General features: G+C 37.8%; 3 protein-coding genes across 13 annotated transcripts; 1 reads left to right on the plus strand and 2 right to left on the minus strand.

The window, feature by feature from the left end:
• Positions 1–351: 351 nt before the first annotated feature.
• LOC137712800 (mediator of RNA polymerase II transcription subunit) lies at positions 352–4199 on the minus strand. Of its 2 annotated transcripts, XM_068451963.2 has the most exons (8): positions 3830–4199; positions 3564–3729; positions 2806–3259; positions 2045–2104; positions 1893–1961; positions 1747–1790; positions 1502–1671; positions 352–790 (listed from the first exon to the last, which is right to left on the minus strand). In XM_068451963.2, exons 1-7 carry the CDS (start codon positions 4116–4118, stop codon positions 1518–1520), a joined length of 1236 nt encoding a protein of 411 aa, XP_068308064.1. In that variant the 5' UTR covers positions 4119–4199; the 3' UTR covers positions 352–790; positions 1502–1517. The 2 variants fall into 2 exon arrangements, with proteins under 2 accessions (XP_068308064.1, XP_068308063.1); XM_068451962.2 differs by lacking the exon at positions 352–790 and having other exon boundaries at positions 1372–1671.
• A 7072-nt stretch (positions 4200–11271) lies between these two features.
• On the plus strand, positions 11272–12512 carry LOC148691437 (uncharacterized). The gene has a single exon (XM_088684432.1). It carries the CDS (start codon positions 11333–11335, stop codon positions 12089–12091), a length of 759 nt encoding a protein of 252 aa, XP_088540558.1. The 5' UTR covers positions 11272–11332; the 3' UTR covers positions 12092–12512.
• A 575-nt stretch (positions 12513–13087) lies between these two features.
• LOC137713764 (uncharacterized) lies at positions 13088–21570 on the minus strand. 10 transcript variants are annotated; one of them, XM_088684434.1, is made up of 11 exons: positions 21419–21558; positions 21232–21318; positions 21076–21141; positions 20688–20773; positions 20517–20593; positions 17729–17790; positions 16525–16597; positions 15770–15887; positions 15484–15643; positions 14849–14967; positions 13088–13408 (listed from the first exon to the last, which is right to left on the minus strand). In XM_088684434.1, exons 9-11 carry the CDS (start codon positions 15566–15568, stop codon positions 13295–13297), a joined length of 318 nt encoding a protein of 105 aa, XP_088540560.1. In that variant the 5' UTR covers positions 15569–15643; positions 15770–15887; positions 16525–16597; positions 17729–17790; positions 20517–20593; positions 20688–20773; positions 21076–21141; positions 21232–21318; positions 21419–21558; the 3' UTR covers positions 13088–13294. The 10 variants fall into 10 exon arrangements, with proteins under 10 accessions (XP_088540560.1, XP_088540561.1, XP_068309216.2 ...); XM_088684435.1 differs by having other exon boundaries at positions 21076–21179; XM_068453115.2 differs by having other exon boundaries at positions 21412–21551.
• Positions 21571–22991: the final 1421 nt, after the last annotated feature.

Here is a 22991-nt window from a genome sequence, read left to right on the forward strand (position 1 = left end):
AGCACTTGAAGTGCTTTTCCGAAATTCATTTGCATTTTTACTAAGGATTCCAAAAGCACTTCCATCAAAAATGTTTTCTGCCATTTTAAAAACACTTCCAAACGAGCCCTAAAACAATACTTCCTAATCCCTAAGGAGGTGTACCAAACACGGCCACAAGTTCTAAACTTGTAACACCATAATATTTTGTAGTCGAATTAGCAAACTCTGAAAAAGCTTGCGAGATTCAAGGGAACAACACTTGTAAGTTGTAACTTCGTACATGTCAAAGAGAAAGTTCATTGGCAAGGCAATTGAGGATGCACATTGGCCCAATCCCTTTGTCCCCGTTACCCATTTTCGGACGTGACCTGCTTAACAACGTAAATATTTCAGTCTGATCTCAATGTCCAACTACAATCACTTTACACCCGAGCGCGCTTCATGCAAGTATGCAACTATTGCACTCAAAATGATGATAGAACAGCATGTAGGTGACATCTACTCTTGCGAGTAAACGGTATACATCCTACAAGCCGAACAACGAATCCCACAACAGGTATATCGAATTTCCTTTTAACCTAACATGGAATTACGACGGTCCGCTGTAGCAAACTATAATTATAAGTTTTTCTTCTCAAATGTCAACCACTCGGCCTTGTTCTAGAAGTGTGATCACATACATGAATGTCACGAATTCTGTCTAGGCACTGCTTGCATCTTTTTCTACAAATAAAATCTATTGGGCAACATCAGAGGGGCAATTTCCCATAGCACAACTGAGACTTATGCCGATTAAAGATAATAACACCTGAATCGGAGGAACACACATGCTAGTAAACTTCAACAAAAACACAATATTCGAAAAAAATAAGACAACCTATCATTTACTAGTACTACAGATACAAAACAATCAAACCATAACAAGGAAAAGGAAGAAAGGCAGCATTGGCAATTCAGTTAGAAAGAAAAGCGAGTACGACTTCTAACTAGTGATCAACATGTTTCTTATGATAATTTTCTTGATTAAGTAAACCGAAGACCAAGATAACGGCTGGTTCAACAGTATGAACCAAAAAAGAGAATAAGGCAGCCTCATGGTAAATTACATGATACGCAATCATATCATTAGTATTCAACAGAACACAAAACTGTCAGACCAGTCCATAGGTGCCAATACAGCTAACACATACAACTGATAAGACCATCATGAAGTATGAAATGGCTGTAGAATTTGCTAAGGCCAATTGATGATGGAGACAAGAAGAAAACTTTTGTTCATTTTATGCATTGTCACAAGACTAGAAAATAGATTATAGTGCAGATAATTTGATTATAACCATCTCCCTGAAATACTGAAAAAACATCATAAATGAAAAGTTCACGACCCAGTTTCAACACAGCGATCAAACAAATTAAGAAAAGACGTAAAATTCAACATTTGAGTGGGAGTTCTTTGAATGATGTGTTATAATTTCTTTATCTTGCCAATTCCATATCTGAGACAACAGACAGTTTTTACCTGTCAACAGTGGAGATCACAATTCCTCTGAGAAACAACCTACGTGGTAGGCCCCGGAAACATTCAAACTTGATGACACATTCGATGTGGTGAACTGCCGATAAGGACGATAAACTGGCGGTAACAGTTGAGCTGATTTCCGGTCCATTGCTAGCAGCCGTCCACACTTGCTGCATCAAAAATGTAACGTCAATAACTTTAAAGAAAGTAAAAGATTTCAGACATATAAAGTGAGAAGGTTGTACCTGCAAACTTTTGTAAAGAGAGTTTGATAGCTGCAGATCCAATGCTATAGAATGAACACAGAAAGTTAGAATTTAATGTGTATAAGCTGGTGCACGCATATAATTTAATAGATAGTTGGTTCACAGAGACATGCTAAAGATGGTACCAAAAGACAATGTAAAGCTGTCTCAGTTCGAACTCCAATGAAATACTGCAAAGCAGTAGCAGCATGTTCCTGAAAGAAGAAATGATACGCAATTTAATAGAAAGACCATTACTTGACTAAAATAAACTTGAATAGTTGATTAAAGCTTTTACCGTGATATGCTTATAGACATGATAAATTGAAACACCTCTTGCATGTATGTAGCTGCCTCCCTGTTATAGAATGAAAATGCAATCATGCTCCGTAATAATTGGAGGAAAAAAGAAGAGAAACACATTCCTATAGGATCCGAAAACCAGTGAAAATCTAAAGGCTTTGTAACAGAACAGAGGCTACCTCAACAAAGCATGAAACTGGAAAATGTGTTTTTAGGTTGAACAAGCAATGATTACAACAAATGATTTAAGTTCATCAAGCCAGAGTTTATGATATACCATCTTCTTTTGAACACGAATGCAAGTATCAGTTCTACTAAAGCATGTCGTAAAGTTCAATCGTACGGTATGGATCAGTTTCAAATATAGGAAAAGTACAAAAATGCTCAGCGCAATTTTTTTTCTTTTCTTTTGGGGGGATTGAAAATCTAAAAGCTTTGTAACAGAACACAGGATACATGACACGTTTTAACATAGCATGAAACTGGGATATATATGTTTGAGGTTGAACAACAAATGATTTAAGTTCATCAAAACCAGAGTCTATGATATATCGTCAATTGAACACAAATGTAATTATAAGCTACTTCAGGATGTTCAACCGCACGGTTGGTTACAGCCTGACAGATCCACTGTACAATTGGATAGTACTACAAACTCTAATATCATACAACCTAAGTAGCATCTGGAGCTAGTTTATCATAGGATGACTATGTAATTTGATCAACTGAAATATGCATGGTGGTAACCAAGATCACCTCATCTGGAGAAAAAAATGCCACTGCATCTGGGTCAATAGAACCAGCAGGATGCAATGAAACTACAGCTCTGAAGGTAGAAGGAAACAGCAACTCAATGACAGCAACCTTATCTGGATCAACATCAGGCGGACCTGATCGTAACTTACTTGAACTATGATAACCATGATCCTTTAATGTTTCACTGGAACTCTCATTTTCTGGCAGTGAAGATGCTCGTTTCAACCAATCCAATCGTTCATAAATGGAAACTTTCAAATTAGGAACCTTTTCCATACGCAGTAAAACCTCTGATAGCGTTTTGCAATCTAAACCATCTTCTTGATTATGTGCTGCGGGTGCTTGGGAAATGCGTTGCTTCTTCGAAGCTGATTCATTACACTGATCATTTGATGCATCATCAAGGTGAGGAAAAAATCGCCTTTTCTGATCAGTGAATGCCTTGAGAGCTAGCCTAAAACATTGAATAACAGAATTCAAGAAATGGCTTCAAAGGTCAACACAACAAAATACACAAGCACTAAATATAATCCTCAATAAACCAGATTCGAAACCTGCTATGAAATTATGAAACTTGTATTGGTTCCATGTTTTTTACAGTGAAAATTATTCAAAATCTATACTTTTCGGGAACAGAAGCTTCCATATGCTTTTGAATTTAAAAAAAAAAATCGTTCAATCATGAATTTTCGAGTAAAGGAAATAGAGAGGCAATGCTAACAAGCAGGAAGACCAATCCTATGAAACTCGAAACCAACCTGGTCCTGTCAACTGCAGAAGCACCAGCTTGGCCGGCGAGCTGCCGCTTCCAAGCATACGCAACCACAGCGCCATCCGGACAAACCAACGGCATGTGTAATCCCCAAGAATTGCTCCGCGATCGCAGAGACTCGTTCAAAACTCCAGATTCTTCCAGCTGTCTTCCTAACAAAAAATTAGCGCCAAATCCCTAAAAATTCGAGGATTTTTCAATGCGAGATAGCAAATTGTGAATTAAACCCTAGAGAGAGGGAGGAGGAGGTACCGACGGAGCGGAGGTCGAGGAGGTGTTGGCGCATGGAGGCGTCCTCGTTGAGGAACAACTGGAGAGGCTTGGAGCTCTGGTGCGGCTGAGCGGCCACGAACAGGGCTTCGAGGAGGCGGTCGGCGCCAATCCTAATGTCCGCGATGAGGCGGCTGGCTTGAGAAAGCCGCTCCATCGCCTGCGCCACCTGTTTTGGCGGCGCCTCCGCCGTGGTGGACCCCGCAAAGGAAGGCTGCGGCGGCGTGGAGTTCTGCGTCGTTGCTTGCGGTTGTTGCTGCTGCTGCTGCATCGTCGTCTATGGTTACTAGAAGACTAGAAGGTAAAAAATGAGATCGGATGAGTTCGCTTGCGATAAAAACCGAAACGGGATCCTTCTTGTTAAAACAAAAGCCGAACCGGTTCTTTAAATAAAAACCGATAAGGTAAAACCGAATTTGGACCGGTTGTTTTATCGTTTGGTATGCAGACGGGACGGGACGGGACAGGACGGAACGGAACGGAGCGGGAGTAAAGATGCCCTCGGATGGAAACAAGGAGGAAGAAGAAGGAGACGGAGAGGTTATAATTTTGTGTTCCACGGATGTGGAACGTGTCGTTCCAGGGGGTGAGGTAGAACGAAAATTCACCCAAAACTCGTCCCGTGGAACAGCTCGTTCCACCCGTTTTAGGCGTACCAAACGTGGGATGGAACGCCTTGTCCCACTCTGTTCCGTCCCGTCCCACGTACCAAACGGTACCTAAAGGCTTGAAACAGAAACCGAACCTATTGTTTAAGCTCAAGAGCAATGCTAACGCCCTTCTCTCAAAAGTCAGACTCCCGTGAACTCTTTTACATCTTATTATTTAACTTAAATTTCGTATTTGTATTATGTTAAAAGGATGAGATAGAGTTCATAAAAATCTAATTTTGAAAGAATCCACAAAAGCCTGTTTGTTTTATGCTTAACATTGAAATTGAACATGTTGTTTAAGCTCAAGAAGATTGCTAATGGTCTTCCTCAGAAGTCGAACTCTCTATCATCTTACTGTTTAACATCAAATTTTATACCAATATTATAAAATATTATGTCAAAATGATGAGACGGCAGAGAATTCATAAAACATTTAATTGTAGGAGAGTCTAGAAAATGGTTTTTTTTTTTTTAAAAGCTTAAAACCAAAACCGAACCGGTTGTTTAAAGCTCAAAACTGAAACCAATCCGGTCTTAAGCTTAAAGCCGAAATCAACTTGTACTTTAACAACAAAACCGATTGCCGGTAAACCAAAAACCGAAAGCGTTTACGGGGAGGGACCGAAAGCGAACATTGTGAAGGGAAAAACCAAAACAGACGGGACAGGACGGAACGGAATGGGACGGGACGGAACGGGACAGGACGGAACGGAACGGATCGGGAGCAAAGATGCCCTCGGATGGAAACAAGGAGGAAGAAGAAGGAGACGGAGAGGTTATAATTTTGTGTTCCACGGATGTGGAACGAGTTGTTCCAGGGGGGTGAGGTGGAACGAAAATTCACCCAAAACTCGTCCCGTGGAACAACTCGTTCCACCTGTTTTAGGCGCACCAAACGTGGAACGGAACGCCTTGTCCCTGTCTGTTCCGTCCCGTCCCACGTACCAAACGGTACCTTAAGAACAGCAAGTTTACGTTGCACAGAATCTGCAGCAGTAAAACAAGTGATCTCCTTTTGCAGAATGTAAAATTCAAATCTGTTGCTAGATCTACGGTAGTTGGTAATCAAAAACCCTAATTGTCTAATTCCGATCAGAAAATTGAAACGGCAAATTTTATTCGAGGAGTTATAGGTTGTTGCTTGCGGTGGTTGTTGTTGCTGCATCGTCGTCTGTGGTACTAGACCACCGCAACACCTCCGTCGTCTTTAGCTCCCTCTTCCGCTAGACCACTGCAGGTGACGGAATCCGTCAAAATTTCGGCGTCAAATGAAGTCGTCGGACCCCAACGGGTCGATTAGTGTGTGCGGCATCCAGTGAGAGTCCAACTGAATAGCTGGAGAGAGTATGAGACAGAGTGCATAAGGGTAAAAACCGAAATCTGAGCGGTTAGTTAATGTAAACCGAAACATAACCGATTCTTCTGAGGTAAAACCGAAATAAAGAGAGGAGGACTGAGACAAAACCGAAACATAACCGATTTTTCTGAGGTAAAACCGAAAGAACAAGCGGATGACAGAGACAAAAACCGAAACCGGATAGGTTCCTATACGATAAAATCGAAACAAAAAGAGGTCAGAGACAAACCCGAAACAGAACCGATTCTTCTCAAGTTACAACCGAAAGAAAAAGGGAAGGACTGAGACAAACCGAAAACAAAACCGATTTTTCCAAAAGTAAAACCAAAAGAAAAAGGGGAGGACCAAGACAAAAACCGAAACCGGAAGATGAAAACCGAAACTCAACCGGTTACTAGAAACTGAAAGCGAACGACACTAAAGGTAGAAACCGAAACCGAAATTTGTTAGCTAAAAAACCGAACTAACCGATATTTCGAGGGAAAAACAAACGTGATAGAAGCAGTTGAAGAGGAAAAAACTGACAGTCTGAGACCATGTTAAAGGTAAAAACCGAACCCATTTTTTGAAAGTACAAATGAAATCGAAACTGTTTAAGCCTCGGTGAGGAACAAGTGGAGAGGCTTGGAGCTCTGGTGTGGCTGAGCGGCCGCGAACAGGGCTTCGAGGAGGCGGATGGCGCCAAGCCTTATGTCCCCGAAAAGGCGGCCGGCGTGAGAAAGCCGCTCCATCACCTGCGACACCTGTTTTGGCGGCGCTTCTACAGTAGTGGACCCGCAAAGGGATGCTGCGGTGGCGTGGAGTTGTGCGTTGTTGCTTGCGGTTGCTGTTGCTGCACCGTCGTCTATTGGACTAAGAAGCCTACAAGCCTAGAAGGTAGCAACTGAAATAGGATCGGTTCTTTGAGTTAAAAACCGAAATGGTATCCCTCTTTGAAGGGTAAAACCGAAGCCGAACCGATTCGTTTAAATAAAAACCGAAGTTGCACCGGTTTTCATAAGGTAAAAGGGCATTTGTACCCGTTGTCTTAAGCTTTAAAACCGAAACAACGCCTGTTGTTTTAAGGCAGAAAACCGAAATCGAACCGATTATTTTAACAACAAAACCGAATTGCAGGTAAACGAAAACCGAACGGATTGATGGGAGTGACAGAGACAGATCGAGAGTAAAAGCCGAAACCGAACATTTTGAAGGCAAAAACCAGAACTGAAAAGGCTGAGTAGGCGGGAAGAGATTGCTCTAGCTGGTTCAGCATAGCCATAATCATTGGTCCGGCTCGACGGAAGAGCAATTACAATCTCCCGAAACAAAAAGGGGAGGACTGAGACAAAACCGAAACCGATGGGTTCCTATATAGGTAAAAAACCGAAATAAAGGGTAGGACTGAGGCAAAACCAATACAGAACCGATTATTCTGAAGGTAAAACCGAAAGAAAAAGGGGAGGTCTGAGACAAAACCGAAGCAGAACCGTTTCTTCTGAAGGTAAAACCGAAACCAGATCAGTTTCCTGGGAGTAAAAACCGAAATCGAGCGTGTTCATTGAAGGTAAAAACCGAAACCAAACCGGTTTAAGGGGAGGAATTGAGACACATATAGGGTAAAAACCGAAACGGGATCGGTTACGGAACACACCGAAACCGAAATCGAAATCGACGGCGTAGAGTTGTGCGTCGGTGCTTGCGGTGGTGGTTGAAATAATCAAACATCGTAGTGAACTAGTTTCTTAATGAGTGCTGAATAGTGGTTGCTACCTATGAGCAGCAATTGTTCTTCCCGAGCAGAGTGTGGCATCAGAGCAGCAATTGTTCTTATGTTTTGGTCATTAACTACGAACTGTTACATGGTTTGTTATTTTCCTATGCTTTATTCTAATGGAATGGACTTTGGGCATTTTCTGGTAGTTATGTACCTGTCACAAAGATTGGGAGTTACATCATCATTTTGAGACTCCACACTGTCTCCTAGATGATATTGGAAATTTACGACTGACTTTTGCTACTTTGTGGTCTTGTGTTATGGATTGAGGCCTTATTCAACAACATTCTTTTTCTCCAAGACTCTGCTCTTTCTGTGATTCTTGGTCTCTTCTCTTGATGGTTACTTGTCGTCTTCTTTCTTTCTTACTTTTTCCCACTTTTTCCCACTACGCATGTTATTCCTATATGCCGATATTCTTAATTGAATCTTTATCCCTGGTGGGTGCGTGAGCTTGTTTGTTTCGTTGCCTTTATATTTTTCCACTGCTTTATTTCCTATCAATCATTGAGGGTTCAGTCCTTTGTGCATGTATATGTTATGTCCCTATCTTTATGTGATTAATATTTTTGTTTTGGATGCTAATGAGTCTAAATTTTGGATGAACTCGAATCTTTCAGTGTTACCGCTCTCTTTTGTGTTTAAGGAGAACTTTTAAGGTTGTTTTAACAATTGCTTCATTGACAGATTCTTCAAAGCTTTGAGGATATTCTGCGGAGGAACCAGTTTTTTTTAGAGGACAAGGGCAAGCTCAAGACTGCTCTTGCCCGCTTGGAGCTATGCTTGTCGCTTTTGCCATGTAACTAGAGAGATGTTGGCTCATGGGAAATGGTATTTTTAAGTTTTCTTAAAATCGGGAAGACTACTAACTGGTTTGCATGCTGCTGCTAATTTTGTTATGTTGTTATTATAATCATCAATATCTTATTGGGGCCATAAAGTTTAAGCCGTACATAAGTCTTCAATCTACATCTGCAGACAAAGAAACGATATTATTTCTCCATCACAGGAAAAGTTTTCAAATCTCCCCTCCTTATCTCCTTTTTAAAACATCGTTATGAATTTGATGAAGAGATGAAAAGATGATCTGTGATAACATTTATCGCAATTTAATAAAAATAAATTGATGTTGATAATTGGTGAATGGATCAATCAACAAATGATTGAAATCATTTTTTGGTGGAAATGTTTTTAGAACTAATTTTTAATAAAAATGTAAGTAAATTATCAAAAAACACTTAAATGCTTCCTGGAAGAACCATATAACTGGTACTTCTTGTATAAAGTACTTTAAGTGCTTTTGGAACCAAAAAACATTTTCTCTAAAAAACGCTTTCAATCATTTTAAAAGTACATCCAAGCGAGTCTGTAGACTAAATTCAAGGTTTTTTTTTTAGCCAAAATGACTTTTAAAATGGACATAATTTCTCACTTTGGTTTCTGATACTTAAAATCGATAGGAATAGTTCTTGAGTTTGTCCAACGTCAATCATTTTGGTCATTCCGTGAGAAGTCTCCTTTAAATAAGACCAAAATAATTAAAAAATACTCTTAGATTTTGTTAAATCATTTTGGTATATTGTTTACTAATTTGAGGATATTCTTATTATTTTGGTCCTTATAGAAACATAGATGTTTAACAAATGGCCAAAATGATTGATAGTAGACAAACTCAGACCACTGCTACCAAAGTGAAGAGTTATATCAATCTCCGAACTATTTTGAATAAAATGCCTAAAATCAATAATAACTTACAAAATTTAAGGAAAACTAATGGAAAAAAAATGCTTGAAAACTTTGAGTTTTAACGATAAGAACAAAATAAAGGGTAAAGTGAATGGTACTATGATTGATTTTTTAGTGTAAAAAGTGGTCTTTTGTTAAAATGAACGGTATTGAGAACTTTTCATTAAAATTTCCCAAAATTTAGTCAATTTATTTTTTTGGCGCAACTAACTTAATTTTGAAGAAGGAAAAATGGGCTTAACAAAGTCCAACTCAGAATCTCTTTTGACCCAATAAAAATCAAAACTTTGAGTTGGACTGCAGCCCAAGACCAAGAATCACCCGCCGCACATGAAAAAGAAAAAGTGAGAAAATTGAGCGAGGGAGAGAAAAGTGAGGAGAACCCCGAACCGAACCCGACAATTTGCAAATCAGAAAGTGCCCGACTTTATTCGATTTCCCGAGTCGATACCCGAAAAGAAATGTTGGGTTGTATCAAATGACTGAAGCTATCACTTTCATTTGATTTTATTTGGGAAATTTCGGAAGCTGCGAGATGGGTTTGGAAGATGGGAACTCAGAGAACGCGCGAAGCTGGGCGAGGTTTCTGGCCACGTGTCTCGTCGGTGGGGTGGTGGTGGCGGTGGGGGTCGGCGTCGGGGTGTCGCTTCTGGGTTCACAAGAACGCGGCGGACCTCATCTTCCTCTGGGACTTCGATGGCGGAGGAAGAAGAACAGACCCGTGCGGGTTTATATGGACGGCTGCTTCGACATGATGCACTACGGCCACTGCAACGCCCTCACAGGAAAAGTTTCTGCATGGGATTTGTCCTCGAACGCTCTCAACTGGCATTCTCTCAACCAACATCGGCAGGAAAGGCATTGGCGTCCAATTATATTGGTGGGGGTGAATATTTTCTGGTGTACAAAACCAACCACATTGTCCCATGAGTCACAGATATCTGTGACTGTGTCCATGTGTACCATGAGTTTCATTTCTTTGACAACAATCTTGACATGTCTGTTAAATTATAAAAGCTTGAAATAAAACTTATTTCCAATTTTTCAATCTGATTTTGGAAGTGATTTTCGTGCTCTTGTCCTCATTCCAATGATGCTCTCCTTTTGGCCCCCGTTTATGCAAACACTAGGTAAGACGGTTTGTTTACAACACGATATTGTAAACTATTCTTGTTTACGAGAAGGAGATTCAAACTCAGGTGCAGACTGAGTTTGTGCCTTAATCATAAAAAAACATGTACATCAGTAATTCCGTAATTTTATATGATCAAATACAACTAGAAATATATGGAAACCCAAAAAGTCAATTAAGGTCCTTTTCAAGTTTACAGAGGAATTAAAAGGGAGCGAATATCACACATTTCTTGTGTACTGTACGTCTACAAAAAGAGATCTGTTCAAAGGTCAAACAACTTCGTAGCTAATTGTGGGTTATAAATGCAGAGTGTTTGTGCCATTGCACCTGAGTTCGAAAACATCGAATCTATACTTTTAGCGGTAGTGGTGCAATTGACGGAGTGATTTTTCAATGTGACCGATACACGGGATAGTACATCATCTGTCATTAAAAAAATAGTAAGATATATGTGCTAAAATGTTAATAATTTAAAAAATAAAATTTTTCACCATTCCTACTATTTGTGTTCCCGTCACAACTAAAAATTTTTCAAAATGAAGGGAGGAGGGCGGTTGATACTACAGTTGACTCTTGACTAGTCAAGTTCAAAATTCTTCCTAGTTCCTACGTTGTAACTAATGAAAAACTGAAAAACAGACAACAATAAATTCGTGTCAACATCAAAAACAGAATTCCCTAGATACCCCTACCTCCTTACCCTATTTACCACCACCCCACCCCAACACACACATGTATATAATATATATCCCCCTTCTCTCGTTCGTTTGTACCCCTCCACCAAACATCCCCAATTCGATTTCTGAATCTCTGACGAATTTAATCACCGGAAAATCTGATGTCATCTCGCCGGAGACGGGAGAGAGTAGAGATGATGGAGGCCGAAGGAGGTGTCTCGTTCCCTGTCGTCTTCTCCGATGGCGAGACCGAGACCGATATCGGCGACCTCGTCGTTTACCCAAAGCTTGATTTCCCACGGTTCCTGTCGGTTCTGAGCCACAAGATCGGAATCTTGCCGGGCCAGTTCACTGTTTTCTTATCCTCGCCGGAGACCCGTCAGCGAATCCCCATCACCGGCAAGGTCAACTTCAGCGCGATTTCTCGCGAGAAGAACTGCTGCTTCCTCGTGGAGCTCAAGCGGTCGAGGCGGCGGAAGAATCACAATTACCATGTCCACCACCACCAAGACTTCCAAGAAGACGAGCACCACAACACGGTGTCGTTTGGAGCTCAAAATCCGATCAACAAGAATCTCCATCCCGAGAATGTTATGCTCTTAAAACGCGGCATGGAGATCGAAAACGGAAACGCCGCCGGATTGACCATGCCTTTTGCGGGTCGGGTCGAGTACGAGAGTGGGGCCAGGGAGCAGCAGTCTGGGAAAGAGAGGTACTTGACGGACATGGGGCTGGGACGGGCCGATGGGCTCGGGATTGTGCTGGGCCGCCGTAGTGGAGTGACGTTGTGCGAGGAGTGTTCGAGGGCGAACGAGATGGGGAGAGAAGTCGGGTTCCACTGGTGCGCTTACGACCCTGTGACTTTCGGGTTCAGGTCGCCGGCGGGTCCGATTTCCCGACCCGTTAAACGGTCCGACTAGAAAAGTCGCGGTCTTCTGGGTTTTTGATTGGTGATAGGGAGATTGATAGTATGCGGTTGGGTATACGATAAGGAAGGTATACCTGACTATGACATAATTTTAAGTGTGTATATTTTGTGTATATGGTGCGGAAGTGTCAAAGGGACGATGTCGTTTTAGGAAATTGGAGGTGAGATTTTGGGGGGTAATGTAGCTGTTTAGACAGGGACAATGTTTCCTATTTGATGTTTGGAAGAGGATTTGGGTTTGGTTTTGGTAATCCATGGATTGGATTAGTTTCCCATCCGATCACAATTTGAGCTGCTAGTGGTTAGTGGTTAGTCGTTTGTGGCATCGAGGAGGGGCTCCACGCTACCTAACCAGAATGGCTTTGTATGAATCCAGATATTTTTTAATGAGAAACTAGAATTAGCAGCTAAAACCTCTTATACTTACGTAATTTCAGATTTAGGGGTGTGTTATCCATATACCGTATTTTACTTGTCACATACCTTTGATAACTTATGTTCATTGATCTTTTTCAATTCATCCGATTCAACGATTAAAAATTAAAAAGGTATGTGAAAAATAAAATGGAATAGGTGGATATCACGTCCCTAGATTTATTGTGTCATTATCCATTCGCAGGTTTTTTTTTTTTTTTTTTTTTTTTTTACGAAGGCTAACGAAAAGTTCAAAAAAACTTTAGTTTTAACAAAAAATGATAAATAAAAGTATAATGAATAATATCAGGGATGAGGTTTTTCGTTAAAAATAAATAGTACCGAATTGAACCGCATTAAAAAATCAAGAAACCTAAACACCGAGTTGAACCGCATTAAATAAAAAATTGGGTAAAAAACCCAAGTTGACTAAAAAGAGACAAAACCGCATCATGTGAGCAATACTCATCATGGGGAACGCAGCACTGATTTTGCATGATTTCCAAGTGTAATAGGAAAATCCATTCAACTTGATCAGATAATATGCTATCTTTGGCATCACTCTCTTTCTACGTACTGAAAAAATATTTGATATTATTGCTACCAAAGATCAAAAATGTTTATCTGCGTCCCGTTTGTGTCTTCAAATTAATCATTTGAGTTTCCTGACAAAAATAAACAAAATTCTACAAGAAAATAATATTGTAAGCGCACATCTCTCGCCGATTGTAGGGAAAAAGTTGAGAGGGGCAGCAAAGACGAATACTGGACTGAATCTCAGTCATTCCACTTCATCTAAATCTCCAAATTGTTCTTTCCAGTTAACCGATGCTTCTTCTGGAGTTCGAAAAGTCCAGATGTGAGATTTGCCGTTCTCCCGAGTTTCCAAAATTTCCTGCATTAAAAAAAGTCCAGTTTGTAATTGCCTGAAACACATATATATCATCGATTGACAACCGAGACTAAATTTCAGTCATATCCCTCGGTGGCAAATACATGTAAATTTCTTAAAAGAAAATTTTGCAGATCGCCAAGAAGCTTACCAGGTCTGGTTAAAGAAGCTCTTTAGGAAAGTGTAAGGGAAAAAAAAAAGGGGGGGATCTTCTTGAAGGTCGAATTATAAGTAGGGACAAGTCATGGAGAAAGAGAATAAATAGAATAGATGGCTCTTCCTACATTTGCACCATATACATGAATTTGCAATTACCACAGGCGGGGAAGGAACTAATTGGATCTGTGACAGTTTCCCATGACCCGATATAAGAAGCCACAACCCCTTCCCCACTGGTAAAACACCAACTGAAAGAACATGAAACCAGAATGACTACAGTCCAACATGAACAAACTTCAAAGACTCAAGATACATCAGAATTCATATAGACAAATTGAAGGATGGCTCTTCCAAGTTGTCCACCCCCACAAACTTCTGCCAAAACTACACTGGGTGTGGTGCTAGATGGGGAAGTAAATGAAAACAACTCTTGGGTAATTCGAAGGGAAATATTCCAAATACGCCACAAAGCTCTTGCACTGCTGACAATCACTAAATGAAAGGGCAAGCAGAAAGCACCAACACTTCTCTAGGGGATCCAACACCAACACACTACTGCTATTTTTCAAAAGATTTTAAAACAATACATACAAATATGTTGCAAGTTTATGTGGGTAACCAATAAATTATGAAAGTGCAGAAAGCACTTAAAAGTGCTTTTGGAACCCAAAAACATTTTCTCTAAAAGCGTTTCCGGTCATTTTAAAAACACATCCAAACAAGCCCTTAGTAATCCAATGTGTATGCTAGAAGTGTATTGTTTAGTTTTAGATAGTAACTTATGCAGATGGTAAGGCTTTATATGAGGACAGCAAACACCTAAAAAATCCTTGAAACTACAACCTGGGATGAATGTATAGCTACATGCCCGGAGATTTAGCAGCAGTTACCTACTAGTCAGATGATCAATTAAAACTACTATAGTGGCATTGGCATGAAGCAAGAATTGAAGGGAAAGAACAACTTATACAATAAAGTGAGACCAGTTTCAACAATATGTCCGTGTCTATGTTCTACTCCATTTTGTTGTTGTGAGTGCATGAGATTTTCCACGCAGGATGTCACACCATCAGTCCTAAGTATTTAGATTTTGGTAGACATCAACTTCTCAAAATAGGCCTTAAATTAAGGGAAACCCCAATAAAGCAATCTGATTTATAAGCCAAAGGAAAATATCGAAGTGCATGTTGTACAATTACCAATGGAAAGACACATATTAATTAAGTGGAATACATTAACGCACGGAAAAAAGATGGAAATATATAGCCGAACTCAAAATCAAACCTGCACTTCAGATGACCGCTTCGTCTTCAAAACCAAGCAATCAACCAGAGAAGTCCATTTCCCAGAACAGTTATCAAGTGACCCAAGTCTATAATACTGTTGCATCTGATGCACCGGAGCTGCCAAACACAGGTGCCCATCAGATTAAATGCAAGAGATAAAAATAAACAGACGCTACAAAACAACCCCACAATAGAATGAGTAATTTAGTAAACATCTAGAAGAACCAAAATGTTGATATCAGAAACAATTAGCAATAAGATTTAAAGATGTTTGAAGCTTCACTGACACAAAGAATCATCCACAAAATTTAATTGTCAAAAATAAAATAAAAAATAAACCCACCAAGAATTTGCTTTTATAAGCTTGTAAGACTATCAATGAAATTGCCAGAAATTACCAAACTTCATTTGTGGGCAGTAATTAAATTGGCAGTAAAAATTGAAATCGACCATATATAAAACATGTTATGAACAATTATGCAAAACCCATGTTTCTGTTGAATTAAAATTAAAGTTATAAGAGCTGAAAAGTACACAAATTTGAGGGAAAAACTGTAGCAAAAGCCAGCCGTACAATTGTGAAATTAATTCGACATAAATGAAAGAGGAAGAGAATGCGAAGGAGTAGCATACAATAGCAAAACCAGAGGGCGTCGAAGCAGGTGGCGCACGACAATCGACGCTTTGGAGGGGAAGGTGTTTCTTCCATTGAAGACATAACTGGCTGTCTCGATTGAGGGATTACGAGGGCACGCTCAACTGATCCCCGACACTCTCACTTAAACAAGAAATCCTGGGAGAGAGAGAGGCGACTTGGTCGGCGTCTATGAATATACGGAGTTGTCGTTGGCGAGGTGGGCTGGTCGTGGGTTTGGGTGATTCGGTGGCTATCGGTAGAAGTGAAGAATTTGGCGTTTACCTTGGTATTTCTGAGTTATCAGTTTTAACTAGCAGTAGTGCCCGTGCAGTGCTGCTGCGTTGTTTCTTGCTGTTTTAGAATGTTAAATTGATACTCTACACTTTGTATCCAAAGAGATCTGCAACACAAAAGAAGAAAAAAAAAAATGGTAAAATTGTTTACCAAAAAGTTTGAAAGAGAAGACAAATGTTGTATACTTTGAGCACAAAATGGTTCAGCATTGCATATGAAAACCTCAAAAGTAGGGTGGGTCTAACACATATTAACAAAGCAGGTATGAAAATTTATGCACCATTTGACAAACCACATCAAGCAGCGTCCAAAGATTAGAAAAATATGTTAAACAGTAGGAATTGTATTTGATATGGATTAAAACGATTGAGTAATTGTGAGCGACTTACAACAAAATGAGGATGATTGAGGGAGGAGAATAATCAAATTCGATGACTTCAACTGTAACAAATGGAAGACCACCATTGAAATTATAAAACTATTATTCTTTTCCCTGATAGTTCTCATTTACACCTTTCCTGGAATTATACAACTAATGTTTTTTTTCCCTAATAATCCTCATTTGTAACTTGGACATATTAATTAGAGTAGTTAAAATTATCCATATGCCAAACAAACAAAGATAAAGAGCTCATTTTACAATAATATGAGTGTACCAACATCAACAAAAACACTATAAAACAATAGTGGACCATAATAGAGATTTCGCTTGCCAAAACAACAGAAAAAGAAAACAAACTTACAATAATTCAGTCTTCAATCCTGAGGTCCTACTGCTGAAAGAACCAAATCTTAATGCGAGGTTTCTGCAATTTCCTGAAAAATACAAATAAAAAATCAAAACCCTAATCAAAAAAGTAACCGAGCTGCGAGCTTTCTAAGAAACTCAGATGACAAAATCAACATGATATTAGATAATACATTGCACTGATTATAATGCTTCATTCTCACATTTAATACCAATAATGATGATTAAAATATGATATTGAGAAACATAATACAAAAATGAAATCTGATATTCAAATTGATTGGCCTATCTGATGTTTATTCGGTTCAAGTATCAATTCAAATATCAAATAGTGTTTCAAATATTAGAAAGAGGTCTGTTATGCAATCTGCGATTCAAATTTCTGAAATTGGCCTGCTTTTGCAGAAGTGCCCAAAATTCAGGAGTTGCTCAAGTTCATGTTTGAAAACCATTCTGTAATTGAAAATCCAAAACTCAGATTCCTTTCCAAGGTCTCAACAACACTACAACTGACCACAAAACCCAAAAAGCAGTTCAAGCCCCAACTTTGACCATTTTTCAGTTTCAATTCGCATATCATCACTAAATTAAACTATCCAAGTCAAAACATATTAAGAACATAGGTGTAAAGCAAAATCTAGATGTATTCCCAAATCAGTGTGAAAACAATGAAGCAATGATTACAAAAGGCTACACTAATTTTTTGGTAAACACATTGTATCAAAAGGTTAGATTTATTAACCAAATGTAAAAGGAGATGGTAGAGATCCCCGACATCTGTATCAAAAGGTTAAATTTATTAACCAAATTATTAGTACAATTCTTGCATCTTAATATGTATGTAAATATCTCCACCCTTATTTAGTGAAAGTGATGTTGGTGGTAGTGTTGTGGAGGGGGAAGAACAAAGAAAAATCAAAACAGAAAAATACACAACTAATTCATCAATCAATACCTACTCCTTCATGCAAAAAAAGACAAATCACATCTCATTGTAAAAAAGAAAGAACCGACTTTATCACAGTACAAAAGACATAAATACAAATACAACTTTAACACATGATGATATTTGATATAAATAAATCTTTAAAAGGTGATACAAATACCAGAACATATTTATATATATGTACAAATAGTTATCAACATGATTAACAAAAATTTGTAAATTCTAAAGTTTACGCTACTTGTCAGTCACTTACCCTTTTTTATTCCAATTTTAGCAAATCACTATGTAGCTTATATAAATTGTTGTGACAATAATCTGCAATAGATAACATAGTATAAATAAGACACACAAAACAACAGCATTGTAATAATCCATTTTTTTTATTTAAAGCAATAATTATCAATACGATTAATAAAAATTTATAATTTGTAAACTTAACAATACTTTAGTAAAGCTGGCTAACATTTTTTTTTTCAATTTCAGCAAAAGCACTTTGTAGCTTATATAAATCGCTTTGATAATGATCTGCAATGGAAAATGCAGCCACAAATGGGATACACAAAACAGAAATAGTACCATAATAATCTTTCTTTTTTTCGTTGAAAGCACTGCATAACTAGGAAAAGAAATGAAAACTTAAATTAAACTATCAAGAACCAAATGATCTAACACATTTTAGTTCTTCTTAAACTATAACAATACAGAATATCTACCACAAATAGACTGTAAAGAGAACTATTAAAATCTCTTGACCCCAATAAGCATCCTTTACCTTACAAAAATTCTATGGATAAGTGACTTCTTTATACAACCTTGCTATTCTGAATACTTAATCTCACACTTTGTAACCAAATTATTACATGCTTTTAATGTTGCTTTCAAGTAACAGTAAAAACCAAGAAAAAAACTTGAAATGCCAAGATCCTTACGGTTTGTAAAAGATACAGAAAAAAATTAAAGGTATTGGCACTTTAAAACAGATAACAAAGAGAAAACATTTGTCACTTGAGAGCTCCCCTATTACTTCGGTTAAAGGTCTTCGTACAATAAGAAGAGATGAATCGGACTAAACATCAATAAGAAAATCTCAGGGGTCTTATTATTTTCAAAGCATCCATTACCTCAACTCATTTTAAAATATTTTTGAAATATGGTGTCATTCAATAACCCGTTAAACAGAACATAGGAATATTGTTGGGTTTAGTGTATATTTCTTTGAATTGTTAGGTATTTGACAGTCCAAATATTTTTTTTTATAAAGAATAAAAAAAAGATGAATGGGACTAAACATCAATAAGAAAATCTCAAGGGTCTTATTATTTTCAAAGCATCTATTACCTCAACTCATTTTAAATATTTTTGAAATATGGTGTCACTCAATAACCGGTTAAACAGAACATAGGAATGTTGTTGGGTTTAGTGTATATTTCTTTGAATTGTTAGGTATTTGACAGTCCAAATCTTTTCGTTATCTTAATTACAATTGCTAACCTCAGGAAAAATAATGTCATTAAAAAGAAAAGATCAATACAGGAGCAAAGTTGCCCACAAATCTATCTAGAATATGCTAATCAACAAAGACTACAAAGCATAGCTAAGCAACAGAGATGGCAGCAGACCTAAAAAACCAAGTGTACATCGGAATTCTAATTATAAATATAGCCTGATAACGAACTCTATCCCAATGTATGATGCAGCATAAGCCTCTGGATGACGGTATGCATAAATAACTAACTACAATGGATCTTTCAAAATTCCATGAGTTCTTTCTTTTTGTGTCCTCTGGCACAAACCCAAATTATCTTTATAGTCGATATTATATTCAAGCACCTTACTATAGAAATTAATGGAACCTTAAAACTAAGCTTACAAAGTTTTCCATTTGACCTGATTAGACATATATATGTTTACATGTGAGTTGCAGGGACTTGGAAGTTTCCTGATTCTACAAATAGCTCTTCCAGATTTCGGGATTTTAGGAATTCCCATGGCGAGACTATCATTGAATTAGTTAGCACACAGACAAAAATAACTGGCGTACAGTACGTCCTGGTGTGCAGTTTGAACCCTCAATGACTGTCATATTAGATAAGGTCTACATCTGTGTATATGCCTCAGTTCATAAGATAGAAAGGGTTTTTATTGAGAAAGAGGACCATTATTATACATGATATCAGCAATAGAAAAATGGCACGCCCATTATATATTTGGTGACGGTGCAGGTCTATTCATACAGGTGGTGGGTGGGTGAGTTTTGTCCAATGTGTGACCGAAGTTAGTTATGTACAGATGTATGTGTGTATTCAAAGATGGATGGTTTCATGCACACACACGGCATAAACCTAGGAGTCCTTTGCCTGGTCAGGCAGGATGCTTTTATACCAAAAAATTTTATCCTCATGGAACATGTTTTCCATGAATTAGCAGTCTAATTTTATAACCAAAAACAAACATACAATAAAAATAGGAAAAAAATTTGAACCAAAGGGTAATAAAGGCAAACCAAAATCTAGATCTCCACGAATTAACAACGAAAAAGTGGAGAAGCAAACAACGAACCTTTTTTCAGCAAAAGTTGGCGACAATGAATACAAAATTATTCGAAACCACAACAGAAATACCAATCCAAAACTGGAACCAACACTCGCATTTTTGCCCAAAAATTCCTAATCCATTTAAATCCAACAATCAACAATGCACATGACTCGACCTTGTAATTTTCGAACAATTACCAACACAGATGTCTCGACCCTGTTACTTTAACATGACGCACTATCTACGAATACAGCCCCACGGCTGCTGCAGGCACGCTGCAAAGGCCGGTCCTGAGTTTTTTGGTGCCCAGTGCGAAAGCTCAAAATGTGCCCTTTTTTAATACGGAAACATATGTTTAAACAAAAATATTTAACGAGGATAATCATATGTATGTGTAAAAATATTCATCACTAATAGCATGCAAAATGGCTTCCAATTTCTGTCATGTATGTGTAAAATTTTATTCACATCAACCAAATAACAGATGGGTAATCACATATACAAACCTGCAAATGGCTTTTGACTTCATCATTAGTAAGCCCATCAACCTTCACTAACGCTCTAATTTGTTTTGGTGTAGCAGCTGCAAGAAAAAAAACCAATCACATAATGCATTAAACACACATCCAATTAGATATTCATCCAATCATATAAAATAGAGGTATTCATCAATTTACCCCTGAACTTGTAAGGATTGGCCAACACAAATCTCCCTGTGCAACATTTCCAGAAAAACGCTTTCGAACTCTTCACTGGTATCCATCTGCAAATCCACAAAGACAAGTAATTAATGTTTCATATCAATCACATTAAGCGCAAAGGTCCCAAACTGGTAGATTAACCCCCTTTTCTGTAAAGCTCAGAAACCCACAAACCTTTACTTTGGATTAAGTAAATTTAGTTTCATGCACTCATACAGAACCATTCAGACATAGACAACATATTAGCATTGAAATCAATATGGTCATTATTTCTAAATCCCAACTGAATGCTTCAACCCCATCATGTGAAACTCAATCACATGAACTCATAATATAATGAAAAAAAAAATTATAGAAGACTCACCAAAGCAGCAAGCTCTGTTGCCAAACATTTCCTAGCTCTCTCAACATACTCACATGCTTCATCATACTGTGCCCGGAAACAACAGAAAACAAAATAGAATAGGTCTTTTAAACGCAAATACAGTGTATTAATGACTAACAGAACAGTAAAGTGTACCTTTCCTCTTCGAACTAACAGAAGAGCTCTAAAGAATGTTCCATTACTGCTTCCATCCCCACTAGCAGCAGTGTTCGGAACTTTCTCCTAAAAAATTGAAATTTTCCATGGAAAAATCAAGAAAACAAAAAAGTAAAACCCAAACACAAAATCAAAGATCTACAGAGAGCAAGGTCGAACCTGGAACCTGGAAATGCAGAGCTTTGAGTTCCACTCCGTGGGGAAGAGAAAACAGAGGCTAAGGGAGAGGATGAGGAGGAAGGTTGCGAGAGAACTGGGAGAAACAAGGCAGCGGCAGAGAAGATGGAAAGAAAGATAGAATTTTAGGGTTTGTTTTATGATCCGATGGTGTAAATATTAGAAAAGATAAGAGGTATTTTTGTTTTAAAATTGAGAAATTTTATTTAAACTTATTTAACATCTTTTTACATTCAACTTAAATTTTAAATGTTAATTGTCTATTTTATTCTATTGCATAATTACTATTAAGTACAAAATGAAATTAATAATAAAAGTCAATTTTATCAATAAACTCAAACACTATAATTAAACCTTACGATCACTCTTTGTCTATCATATGTTCATTCTGGCTAAAACCTTAATAGCCCTCATAGAGAAAAATAAGTTTTTTTTTTTATTAATGGATGGTGATTTTGAAGTTTTAAATCCTCAAACCAAGATATGACCCAATTTATGAATTTTTTGTTCGTTTGATTTAAATTTTTTTAGAATGTAGAAGATACTTTACTGTATTTTTTTTTTCAACAAATACAACAAAAGCATCCTACCTTCCGGCTAAAACAAACAACAACGAAAGCATATGTTTACTCCTCAGATTTTGTTGATAGCCTTTGGCTTAATCGCCATGACACAAAAAAAAAAAAAAAAATTATGGAGCAGTTGCTGCCCCAAATTCCAGAATCAATACTGAAATTCTAGTGATTTCTTGCCTTCAAGTCCAACCCTAGTAGTCTGCAGAATATCCTACCAATCCTTCTTCCCATATTTTATATACATTAAACCTCCTTTTGAATTATTACGTATGATGAAAAAATATCAGGTGTGAAAGGACCCAGTAACCATGATTCCTTTGCATTATCTTGCTTAGTTGTTTCCTCCATACTAGGACTAAGAATATAAGTTATTTTCAAATTTGTAAGCCGAGTTGTGCTTACTGCTAATATCCACCGTTGAATAACTAGAACCTGTGCTAAGGAAAGATATACAGAAGGTAATTTTTTCTTCAGCTCTATGTTGCTTTTATACTTTATTCCTTTTCCCATACATCTTTAAATATTGTAAATTCTGCAGCTATGGAATGGAGTACCGAAGCCCCAAGCCCATAAAAGTACCCCCTTGAGCGAATTTTTTTCTGTGAGATCTCTTATATTCTTCTCTCTGGTCATATTTGCTTTGTATAATGTTCTTATTAGTCAAAGCTATTGTCTCTGGTACTTCATTTTTTGATATGAAGATAGAAGTGGTTGCTTTGTCCAGTTACTTCCCACAAATGAAGTTTGGTAATTTTTGGCAATTTCACTAATAGTCTTACAAGCATATAAAAGCAAATTCTTGGTGGGTTTATTTTTTTTTATTTTTGACAATTAAATTTTGTGGATGATTCTTTGTGTCAGTGAAGCTTCAAACATCTTTAAATCTTATTGCTAATTGTTTCTGATATCAACATTTTGTTTCTCTAGATGTTTGCTATATTACTCATTCTATTTTGGGGTTGTTTCGTAGCGTCTGTTTATTTTTAT

The sequence above is a fragment of the Pyrus communis genome, chromosome 14 (genome assembly GCF_041283825.1).
Source record: "Pyrus communis isolate YQ-2024b chromosome 14, ASM4128382v1, whole genome shotgun sequence".
Lineage (NCBI taxonomy): Eukaryota > Viridiplantae > Streptophyta > Magnoliopsida > Rosales > Rosaceae > Pyrus > Pyrus communis.

Bases quoted from the DNA above. Each gene is read 5' to 3' on its own strand.
- LOC137712800 (XM_068451963.2), bottom strand. From the start codon at position 4,118: ATGCAGCAGCAGCAGCAACAACCGCAAGCAACGACGCAGAACTCCACG. The intron at 3,730-3,829 runs GTACCTCCTCCT...ATTTTTTGTTAG, and splicing joins CCTCGACCTCCGCTCCGTCG to GAAGACAGCTGGAAGAATCT. The intron at 1,791-1,892 runs GTACCATCTTTA...TTCATTCTATAG, and splicing joins CAGCTTTACATTGTCTTTTG to CATTGGATCTGCAGCTATCA.
- LOC148691437 (XM_088684432.1), top strand. From the start codon at position 11,333: ATGTCATCTCGCCGGAGACGGGAGAGAGTAGAGATGATGGAGGCCGAA.
- LOC137713764 (XM_088684438.1), bottom strand. From the start codon at position 15,568: ATGTCTTCAATGGAAGAAACACCTTCCCCTCCAAAGCGTCGATTGTCG. The intron at 14,968-15,483 runs GTATGCTACTCC...TGTGTTTGGCAG, and splicing joins CGCCCTCTGGTTTTGCTATT to CTCCGGTGCATCAGATGCAA. The intron at 13,409-14,848 runs GTTTGATTTTGA...TTTTTAATGCAG, and splicing joins AGCGGTCATCTGAAGTGCAG to GAAATTTTGGAAACTCGGGA.